Here is an 11,702-nt window from a genome sequence, read left to right on the forward strand (position 1 = left end):
TGCTCTTAATCGTTACAAGTACACAGATAGACATTTAAGACTTAAAACAGTTTATGATATATTTGAATATGCTATTTCATGAAATAATATGTCATAAAAATGTCATACATAAAGATATTTTGTGCTTGGTTCGATGTTGGGGGTGGGGGTTGCAACGTCAGCTAATGCAATCTATTAACCAGCGTAGGCGATGTGTCCAGCAGCCATCACGTTTGCAGCTGCACAAGCGCAGTAGAAGTCTTCATAATGGAAGCTCTCGGTAGTGTTGGATGTGAGCATTATAAAAGGAAATCTAAGTTTGTTGTAAGTAAATGTAATTCTGCCAAATTGTAAATCAGCATATCAAGCTTTAAACGTTAAGGGTTATGTAGTATATTATTCCTTTGACTATAATTATTGGGAAACGGATTTTACGTCTTTCAGATTGGCATCAGTCAAATATGGGGAACGTTTTTTTTTCTCCAGTCAGTTGCAAAGTTTGTGTGGTACGTCGTACAAGAAATAAACATCAGAACTGGATAACATTATAGAAGTGCAACCTATAGGAAAAGGCTGTCAACCCCCCTGGTTTGTTCCGAAGTTTAGCACGATGTCAAATGGATGCAAGGAAAATCCTTTTCGAATTTGTCTAAACTAAGGAAATTAACAGCATTTTTGCAGGGTCATAGTAGTTTAGCTTCATAAAATAAAAAGATATAATACAAATACTTCCTTTCCCTATTTGTTTGGTATGCTTCGCATTATACGTCGGTGGTATGAATGACATTGATTTCCAATTAAATTTTTCCCACATTGGCATCATAATGTTCTTGTAGCCTTGGTGCAGTTAATATGTACACCCGACGCTTGATGCCCATTAAATTCATTTGATATGCATCTTCCTCATATTTTGGAAAAGTTTCAATCGTGTACAAAACATTGTGCTTGTTAATGTTACATGTGAAACGTTTCCAAAATTAACGTTAGTGTGTTCTTAGGTTTTGGGTTAGTGGTCATTGACACATTTTGTAAAACTACATATCCTTTCACACAGAAGTGTTCATTCTGTAAGGAAATGTTTTGATTGACAAAAGTTTCTGAAACTTTACACAATCAAATTTTAATCATATTCTCTCTCACACCCAACCCCAACCCCTATTGTTAGTACCTAACTTTGGAGGGATATGGATTTTACTCTAAATGCAGACCTTATAAGAACACCAGTTTCAAAAATGTATTAATGTTGTAAATTTGGATCCTGATTGTCACAAATTAATCATTTAACTTGGAGTTCTGGTATAAAGCATGGAAAGCAAGAATTTTCTGTGATTTTCTTATTTTTTAAGCAAAAGAATTAGTGTACAGTTTCTGTCACTTAAGTGTTTGAATTCTTTAGCGTCAGAGAAGTTGTTGAAATTCCGCTTTCGTTATTACGGAAAGAGCTGAGTTGTGAATCGCTTGTAGAAGAAGTGTGTCGTAGACTAGATATTTTTGTGCTGGTAAAAACGTTTTAGAATATCACAAGTACTTATCTTATATAAGAATTATTACATTACATTCAGCTACCACAGACCCATCTTAAGCGTAACTAATTCAAGTTAAATAAGCAATGTCTTAATCAAACTATTTACTCAGTTGTAAAGCATCTATAAAGGAAATATTTAGAATAAAGCTAATATATAAACGTCCTTTCAATTTATTTATTGCTTAAATATAATTTAAATACAGAGACATATTTATGTCAGATTCTCCGGAACCGTGGTTCCACTGCCCTTTTTTTTTTTTTTTTGATAGAGTTTAATTTAAATTCCTTGTTATGATCTGTTGTTTTAATTTACATTTTCTGTTGTCTCTACATAAATGCATATTAGTAAGTTATAATTTTACATGACTGTTTACTTCCTTATCAGTTACATATTGTCATTTGCAGATGGTATTCATAACTTCACATTCACTATCCTTATTGTTTTCTTCTTCAGACACCTTGCTGCAATAAAATATATACATGTCGTTTCTGTCATGATGAAAATGAGAGCCACTGTGTAAATAGAAAGGATGTGACTGAGCTTGTATGCACAAATTGTGACACCAGACAGAAGGTTCAAGCAGAATGCGAGAATTGCTCTTTGCGATTTGGGAAGGTAAGTCAAGGTTTGTCCATGAAATACCAACATGATTTTTGGGTTCATGAACAATATCACCCCCACCCCATACACATATATGCAGTTAGATAGTAGTAGTGAACTCAACATTTTGTACCGTATCTGTATGAGGTGTTTCTGAGGATCAAGTCAAACCTACAGGCAGATACGTCTGGTCTTGAAGTTACAGTTAGCATTGTTGGTAAATAAAAGTATGTATCATCAGTTACGTAAAAATGTAATTTGTCAGTTGCTGAACATTTCATAAAAAATACAGTATTTGTATATGACATGCACAGAATAAATAATCTTTATTGGCCAGGCATTTTTTTTTCACCAATCACTGATGGGTAGATGAATGTATTTGTTGAAATGTAATTATGAGTAATGATGGGAATTTGTCACATGTATGTATATATATATGTATGTATGTTTAATAACTTAATTTAGAAAGTTTCCTGAATTGCATTTACTTTTAGTATACATGTTTGGAGTGTAAGCTATTTGATGATGAAGAGAAGAATCAGTACCATTGTGATGGCTGTGGGATATGTCGAATTGGTGGACGAGATAAATTCTTCCACTGTGAGACATGTAATATGTGCCTTCCTATCAAATTGAAAAATAGGCATCGGGTAAGTATGGTATACCATTTAAAATGCATAAGTTGTTCTTTCATTTCATCTTACGTAGAAAAAGCCATGGTAAGGTAAGAATATGAGGATTGTTTGTGTGAGAAAGGAGGAAGTACATATCAGAGTCTGGTACCAAATTCCTCCTCTGTGGAGTCCATATAGAGTGAGCAAATAACTTGTTGAAAACTGGCATTTGAAGATATTTCATGTAGATTTTAATCCTGAATTCTGAGTGAAATAATGTTGTTAGTATCATTGGTTTGAACAGTTTGCTGTTTGTTCTGGTAAATTATTGGTGAATATTTTGCTGGCATAGGTATGGAAAATGAAGAATAATTGGCTAACTCTTAATATTGGCATGTGAAGTGAGTGGACACATGGACCATCCAACAGTAATTGACGACGGAAAGTATGTGGATCAAAGTACGGATAGAAGCAGGATGGTTAGGATTCTGATAATTAATTATGTACATTAGTAACCATTGGTTTATGTGTTGATATATAATGGGCATGTCTACATGCTTGGTTTATGATTAAAGAGTTGTCTTTTGGTGGATAGATTGCATTATTAAAGGAAAAACCCACTTTATGAGAAATTTGTTTTTCACTGACACCAACAGCTACAAAAATTGTATTGTAATTGTTAGAGAATTAGTGGGTTTAGTTAAAACAGCTCAGTGATCACAAGAATGCAACATTCTTCAAGAGTGCTTCAATGGGAACTCTGATGTGTGTGTTGGTAGTGTGCAGCAGAGCATTCCACATGAATCAGTGGCTGTTGTTTTCTAAGGGAACAAATTATTATGTTGTTATGTATGTTCGGTAGCAAATGTGTTTATAATACTAGTATGTTTCTCTGAAAATTCTTCTAAAACACAAAACAAGTACTTGTTTTATATTCAGTCTAATGAATCTGCTGTTAGTCCCATCAATCAGTCCGTTGATCATTAACATATTGACCTACAGTTAGCTACAACTCTCAGTGGGGATTAACTGTTTGTTCATAGTGTTTTGATGTTTAAATGTTGTGCTGAATTAAACTGGCAGTTAAAATGAAATCTCTATTTCCATTCTTCATTTAGCCATTGAACTACTGCCAGTCCCATGTACTGAATGAAAACTCACAAATGAGTGGTTGAAAGGAAAGTATGCAGTTCCGTTGCTTGATTTTAATGTGGTTTTGCTTCTTGTTTTGTAGTGTGTAGAGAATGTTTCTCGTTCAAATTGTCCTGTGTGCCTTGAGGACATTCACACATCACGCATCCCTTGCCATATTCCTGAATGTGGTCATCTTCTGCACCGAACCTGCTTTGAAGAATTGCTTCAGGCAGGCCACTATGCATGTCCCACGTGCCAGACATCGCTACTTGATATGTCACAGGTATACTGTAGATACCTAAATTGTGGACTAAACAGAAAAAAAAAGAGAGAGAGGAGTTGAAGTCTCGGTTTCTAAAGTTGAAATTGTAGTTTTTGTGTGGTAAAAGAGGTCTGTATGTTCCAGCTAACTGCAAATTCTGCTTAACTTAAAAGGAAATTGGTTAATGTTCTATGAAATATTAAGGTAATTATGTTTTTCACTCTATGACATAGGTGTTTAAGCTGAGATCTCTTGAAAAGTTTTGACATAGGTGTTTAAACTGAGATCTCTTGAAAAGTTTCTTCAATACTCATGGTCACAGTAGTATGTAACAACTTTACCAGTTTTCACAGATACCTGTTCTTTTTGTATATGTCATGTCTTCAAATTCTTAAATAATCTTAATTGCACTACTTGAAAGATTCTTCGGTGATTGCTCTGTTTGTTTATTATTTTAGTATTTGGAAATTATGTGCTATAAAATTTAAGGAATGTATGATCCCTTTGAGCCGCCACGGTGGTGTAGCGGTTAGAACGCTGGCCTTGTAATCCTGGGGTCTTGGGTTCGATTCCCGGCATGCCTGAATTTATAACTTGTGTTGGGCAAGGCCGTGGTCTAGGCAACACTGGGTTTTCCTCCGGGGGCTTCCCCGGTTTCTCCGTGGCAGCCCAACAATTACTCCATTCACACACAGAAGAAGGCAATGGCAAACCACTTCTGGATCATCTGCCAAGAACGTATATGAACAGGTGCCAGTCCGAGAAAAGGATGGAAGGATCCTGTTCATATGGACCTGTCGTCAGACAGAACAGTAAATAAATAAATAAATAAAATGATCCCTTTCTCTATGTAGTAACTATGAACTAAAAATGTCATTTGGCTGAACGACTGCAGTGAACGTACAGTTGCGTCTTGGCTGGAGTGTATGCCTGAGAGTATGTTTATTTTTTTTTTAGCTGTGGAAATATTTGGATAATGAAATTGAAATGACACCAATGCCTCCAGAATACAAGGACTTTAAAGCCGAAATTCTGTGCAAGGATTGTCATGAGGTAGGTATTACACAGGATGTATGATACTATTATATTTTGAGTAACCCTTTTAGATGTGATGAAGTATAGGCATTTTTTCCTTCTTAAATAGATGTAACATACATAATTTAAAAGTCTCATTAATAAAACTTTACTTGCAGTGAAGATCCTGTAATTTTAATGAAAGCAATGGTATTGGGTGGCAGTAAGTGATACGTCGGTGTATTCTGTTTTGACGCTGATATGAATAAAATTATTGGGAGTGTTAGAACAACATCAGTATATACAGACTATACTGTTTAAAATGTGATGCAAAGTACAAAAATTATAACAGGAACAGGTACACTCCCGTGTAGTAGACTCTGAGACTTGTGTCATCATCAACTCTCTCTCTTTTCCCTTGGCTAGGCCACTGTTTATGCCAGTTATGTAACAGCTGTGCAGGTGTGAACAGAATTAATTCTAGAACATTAATTCACACAAATAATTTTGCTGCTGTTTGTGAAGCAGTTTGCAGTGCATTTTCTGATAGGTACCAAATATGACAATGAACTGGGATAGCTCAGTCAGTATAGTGACTAGCTACGGGCTGGATGAACGGGGTTCGATCCCCGGCAGGGGCATAGGATTTTTCCTCTAGCCTCTGCGTCTAGACCGGCTCTGGGGCCCACCCAGCCTCCTCTACAGTGGGTACCAGGGTCATTTCCCGGGGGTAAAGCCGGCCGGGTCGTGATGCTGACCACTCAGCCCCCATCCAGTGATCTAGTGCCAAGGTCAAGAATGAACAGGAGCTATGCCCCCGCTCACCCCAAGAGCCTGTACGGCATGTAGCGGGACAAACTTTTACCAAATATGACAACAGTACACCAAGTGGTAACAAAATTTGAGGATGTAGGAAGCATTTTTGGAAGAAAACTTTTCCAGCATTGCTAGTGTCTGCTTTAGGTATTATGGCCCACAATGTAAACTGCTTTACTGTGGAAGTTCAAAGGTGTGCACATTGTTCGGCATGGATTTTGCACACTGCATTTTCCAGACCTCACCCCACCAGACATATTTTCTTGGGGATTTCTGAAAGAAAGAGTTTATTCAAATAACCACAGAGCTTGGAGGTACTAAAACACAGTATTTGAACAGACTGTTACAGATATTGACCCAGAAACACTTTGGAAAGTCATGAAACACAAATAAAGGGCAGGTGCTTGTCTTTGAGAAAGTGGTGGATATTTTCAGTATCTGTAAATTCTTTCTTTCAGTGAAAACTAAAAAAAACTTGCTTGTTGTGTTATGTTGATGTCAAAAAAGTTTACAATATTGTTGTAGTTAAGAGTTACATTTTAAATTAAATATCATATATTATACACTGTCCTAAAAAGATGTATACACACACATTCAGTGAATGATAAAAAGACATTTTAATAAACTAAACTGTTACATATCAGCTTTGGAACTTTGTGAATCAACAAGTCTAGCATAACTGTACTTAATTACCACTGTTAGCTTCTTGGCATAGTTGACAGCAGTGAGCAACTAACTGACAAGCAGCCACCAAAGTTGCTTCTGGAAATAGAGTGAAAGACCATTTAATTTCTTGCCAGGGCTCGTGAAGTGTTGCTGGCTTTGTGCTGTATACTGTGTCCTTCAAGTAACCCCGCAAGAAAGTCGGGTGGGATTAAATCTGGTGATTGTGTTTTGTACCCAACAGATCCTCTCCTTCAGGGAAAGCATTATCAAGATAGGTCCTGATATTGCAATGGTAATGTGTGGGTGCCCCATTTTATTGACATCTTCATCTCCATATAGCTGACAAGTGGCAGGAACAGTGGATTGTTGAATGTGTATACATATTTTTGGGACATCGTCTTTGCGGGTGTGTGTAGATTAAGAGGGGGGAGTATATAGATGTCATGTGCTTGTGTTTTTTTGTACAGGTTAGCTGACAAGTCTTTGTACCCCTACCTTACTTAACATGTGGATCTATGTACACGTTATGTGCCATGGTACACTACCATTACACCACATGCTTTGGCGCATGTCGCGCAGAACACGTGCATCATGCTGTGTTTCGAACATGATGGTGCACATACAGATCCACTTGGTGTACAGTGGCTCTTGACACGTGGTAAGTTACGTAGGGGTACATTAACTTCTTGACCAGCCTGTTTGACATAAAAATTTTACTTCTAAAGGAGCATGAAATGAATTTGACCTTTTCTGATCAGCCCTAGAATTTATAATATTACTGATTATATTAATTTCTTTTTGCCCCCTCTAGGAATCTATAGTAAAATTCCATGTAGTAGGCTTGAAATGTATTAACTGTGGATCATACAATACATGCAGAATAAAGGGTTCTCCTAAACCGGATATTTCTGGTAAGTTTTAACATTTATAAAAAGTTTTTACAAACATTCTTGAGTGTGTAATAACTCTATAGTTAGAGAAAAGTTTATATTTAGAAATTATATTCCCACATTATAATGATGGGACTGAATTTTCAAAAACTATATAGTTTGTTCTCACTCTTATCCTCACCCTGTAAACTGTGACTGATTGACAAAGTAAAGATAAAATTAACTGTGTATCTAATGAGTTAATAATGGTGTCTTAAATGGAATATGATCTGGGTTCTTTCTTTAAAAATACTGTGATCGCTGGTTATTTACTATATTTTAGCTCAGCAGGATGGGCAAAGTGCAGCTGGAAGCTCAAGCCATTCTTCCAGTGGAGGCTCTCCTGGTGCTGGAAATGAAGACCCATGTCCGTCCTCACAGTAGACAACTTTTCTGTGCAAAAGTAACTTTCTACATATACATTTTCTTTTGTTTGTAAAAATGTTGTTGTAGGCGATGCTATAGCTATTCTTTTTCAAATTTTTAGTATAGGAGGTGACTGGTGCTAACTATCATTATAGTTATAGTTAACAATTATTGTTGATTACAGTGTGGTTCTCAACTCTCGTATCGCCCTAACTTGTATTCCTGAAATATATCACTTTTTTAATTAATTTTATGCTGTAGATTATTTATTGAACATTTGAGGGAAGAGGAATATTTAAAACTGCCCTGCCTGATAATATGACGTAAAATATATTTCTAACTACATTTCAGATCCTGTGGTCACAACAGATTGTTTTGTTGCACGTTCACTTTACAGTAAAAACACTGTAACATTTCTGAAACATTTGGATCTTTTATTAGACTTGCATTTTTAGTCATAACTATTTCAGTTTGTGTATGTGGATTGCTTGTAGCAGAAATGATGATGAGCAGACAATTTTTAGGTATATTCATCCATCTTTATACTTAATCTTCAGAAGATCTACTGTTCTGTGGTAATTTTCAACCATGACGCAGAAGATAACTTTCAGATGACGTATTAAAATTCCGTGATTTGTGACTGAATCATTAACCAATGTGTACTTTACAGTTGTAAGAACATGAAGTTTAAGATATGGTTTTGATTCCCAGTTTCCCAAAGTTCAGGAATTGTGTGTGTGCATTTAGATGTGTTCAGTAGTATCGGAATCCGCAGGTTTATCTGCTACTTTCGTGTTTCATGTAGTGAAGTGGTGGAATGGGATATTGAAATGGATAACGTATAAATTTTTGGACTGTAGCTTTGAGTAGGTGATCACAAAATTCAGTCATGAAAGAAGAGACATAAAAGGTGCTGAGAATCCATGGTGTAATGCCTACATCATCTTTTTTTTTAGGAAGTTGTTGATATTTTTTTCCCAGGCACTTTCAAATCTTTTAACCAAGTTCGGTGTTCGTATCCATGTGCTAGCTATTCCTTACTATTTGATGATGTATAAAAAGAAGTTAATAGATTAAAAATGATATAATTTTCAGTTGCTATATTTGAAATAAATTTTCTGCCATGAAGAAGAGACTTAACACGGTATGTCACAATGCTTCTTAAACTATTTGTGTAATATGTAAGGTGTGTTACTGTGGAAGACTTGACTCTGTATCAGGTGACCAGTGTAAAGATAAAATAAAACAATAGTTGTCTGTTAGGTATACTGATTTGTAATGTAGCTACATAAGATGTGAATTTGCAGTTTTAGTGTTTATATTTTTGCATTTGAGGACCATTCTGTATAACTTATTTGTGTGTATGTTTCAGTTTAGTGGTTTCAGTATAGACAACTAACTGCTTGCAGGTAGTTCAGCTTATTTCTGTGGTAATATATTAGTGTTTCACTGTTATATGTTTAACTACACATCTCTAAATCTATTCCGTATATACTCGGGGTATATTTATAACTTTTATGGTCAGTGGGAGGGAGAATAAATTATAAGCATAATTAATGGAATCCGAGGCACAGTGATTTTAAGGTACCATGTTTTATCGTAATATCTTGAGCCATCAAACAAGGAATCTTTTTAAATGAATACTGTGTTAGGGAAGAAGAGTTGCATATTTACTCTAAATATTTATAACTGTACTGAATTTTAAATTAATGAAAGTTGGTCTAGGTATAGGTCACGTCCGAAACAGTAGGCATTTTATTTCTTGAGCGTGAAGACCATGTGTGATGTGGCTAATTGGAATGTACTGGTTCAGTGTAGCTCAGGATTCATAATGAACTGAATGATGGATCTCTGATTTTGTGAATTATGACTTATTAAAACAGACTAGGTCACTGTTTCCATATTATAGAAATGTAGTTGAAGTTATAAGGGTGAAACTACTACATATTCCATCTGTTGACTAAAGTTTGTTTTTAATGTGTGAAGTGAAGCATTTTAGTTTTGATCCACACCTTGTTTTACAAATACACTGTCAATATGCTGTGATATTTGTTCATCTTTAAGTTAATTCAGGTTTTTAAATGACATTTTATGTTTTTGAGTATTGTATAATAAATACAATTTCTTAGTCATGTATGTTAACATGAAATTGCAGATTTTAAGAAATAGCTGAGAAAGCTGTTGTACATTGTTCAGTTTGTTACCTCATTTAATTTTATTCTTGTCTCTTAATAAGTCATAAATCTTGCTTTTCTGTGAATAACATTTTATCATCAGTGTGAATGAAACATTTTAATTCCTTCACCTTATTTTATTTTAAGCCCAGAGATCATTTGATTTGCAATAGGCAATTGGACAATGCAAGTGAGTATAGAAATACTTTCTGGTGCCAGTTGAATCATATAAGTAGTGTATCTGAAATATTCCCATCATTTAACAGTTTATTTTTAATTCAGGTTGTACCAGTGTGACACCAAAGTGTTCACAATAATCTCTGTTTCAAAAGTGAAGTGTGGAATGATCAGTACATTAATTACAGCTATGAATGAGTCAGATAATGAGTAGAATTGCATATTCAGGCTTGAAGTTAGTGTTTTGTAATAATGAACCTGAGTGGCATTCACATCATTCTCAGCAAACCAATAGCAAGTTCCTGGCACTAAACCATATTGCTTTTAAGACTCATCACCAAATATATGTATATTTCCAATTTAATTGCTGTAGATCACCATTTACCATCTTATGAACAGCGTTATCATTCAGTTGCTAATTATATTAAACAATGAAAGGCCTGAAAATGAGTCTCTTTAACATGAAATGCTGTGGAAGGTCTCATATTGAGTGAACCCATATACTAAAGTGCTGGTGGAGCTTTAAGACTAATAGGGATACTTCACACACAGTCAATGTATGGCTTTTGGGTCATCTTGGTGCAGATGAGCATCAGTACAACAGACCTGCAATTGATGAAATGAGTTGTATGGCAAATGCCAGGGTATAATTCAAGAAGGGCACGACCCGCCACTCCGATCAAGGAGGCCTTCAGCTGAAGTGATTTCCTCCCCCAGCTGCAGAGGACGAAGCGGCCCCACCATCTCTGGGTTCAAACACCTGAGAACCAACAAACCAAATTCTTTTGGGCAAGTTGCCTGATGTGATGACCTCCCATCAACAGCAACAGAACCCCGTTAGCGTAAGCAAATTCCCATTACAGTTATAACATTTCCAGCAATGCGTTTCGTACGCAGGAATGGTGTTACTTAGCAAGGGACGATATCTTGCTCTTGAGATTTTAGGTTGGTCTGTGAGTCGTAAATATGAGATACGTTTCTTGAAGTATGGCTGGTACATAAAGGATTGTCGGCGAGCCACTTTTATTCCTGAAATATATCACTTTTTAAATAATTTTATGCTGTAGATTATTTATTTATTGAACATTTGAGGGAAGAGGAATATTTAAAACTGCCCTGCCTGATAATGTGACATAAAATATATTTCTAACTACATTCCAGATCCTGTGGTCACAACAGATTGTTTGTTGCACGTTCACTTTACAGTAAAACCACTGTAACATTTCTGAAACACTTGGATCTTTTATTAGACTTGCATATAAATCAGTGCATTTATAGTCATAACTATTTCAGTATATGTATGTGGATTGTTTGTAGTAAAAATGATGATGAGCAGACAATTTTTAGGTATATGCTATATCAAATTCTCCTCTGGTGAAACCGCTACAGTCGAAGTGCTGCCATCTCTGACAGTGCTCGCATTCTATGGAGTTGTTGTTGTCTTT

General features: G+C 35.7%; 1 protein-coding gene and 1 long non-coding RNA gene across 2 annotated transcripts; one reads left to right on the forward strand and one right to left on the reverse strand.

Annotated features, from left to right (window-relative positions):
- The first annotated feature begins 187 nt into the window (after positions 1–187).
- Rchy1 (Ring finger and CHY zinc finger domain containing 1) lies at positions 188–8,154 on the forward strand. The gene is made up of 7 exons (XM_022076401.2): positions 188–303; positions 1,959–2,120; positions 2,600–2,755; positions 3,954–4,136; positions 5,073–5,168; positions 7,423–7,522; positions 7,824–8,154. The coding sequence occupies exons 1-7, from the start codon at positions 247–249 to the stop codon at positions 7,922–7,924; spliced, it is 855 nt and encodes a 284-aa protein (XP_021932093.1). The 5' UTR covers positions 188–246; the 3' UTR covers positions 7,925–8,154.
- LOC110835813 (uncharacterized) lies at positions 7,824–11,693 on the reverse strand. Its single transcript, XR_002545027.2, has 2 exons — positions 11,151–11,693; positions 7,824–11,017 (listed from the first exon to the last, which is right to left on the reverse strand). It is a non-coding gene; the product is annotated as an uncharacterized LOC110835813 (long non-coding RNA).
- Between the last annotated feature and the right edge of the window lie 9 nt (positions 11,694–11,702).

The sequence above is a fragment of the Zootermopsis nevadensis genome, unplaced genomic scaffold, assembly GCF_977971745.1.
Source record: "Zootermopsis nevadensis isolate Lab colony 2312 unplaced genomic scaffold, Znev_1.0 Znev_ptg000029l, whole genome shotgun sequence".
NCBI classification, from domain to species: Eukaryota; Metazoa; Arthropoda; class Insecta; order Blattodea; family Termopsidae; genus Zootermopsis; species Zootermopsis nevadensis.

Bases quoted from the DNA above. Each gene is read 5' to 3' on its own strand.
- Rchy1 (XM_022076401.2), top strand. From the start codon at position 247: ATGGAAGCTCTCGGTAGTGTTGGATGTGAGCATTATAAAAGGAAATCT. The intron at 2,121-2,599 runs GTAAGTCAAGGT...ATTTACTTTTAG, and splicing joins GCTCTTTGCGATTTGGGAAG to TATACATGTTTGGAGTGTAA. The intron at 7,523-7,823 runs GTAAGTTTTAAC...ACTATATTTTAG, and splicing joins TCCTAAACCGGATATTTCTG to CTCAGCAGGATGGGCAAAGT.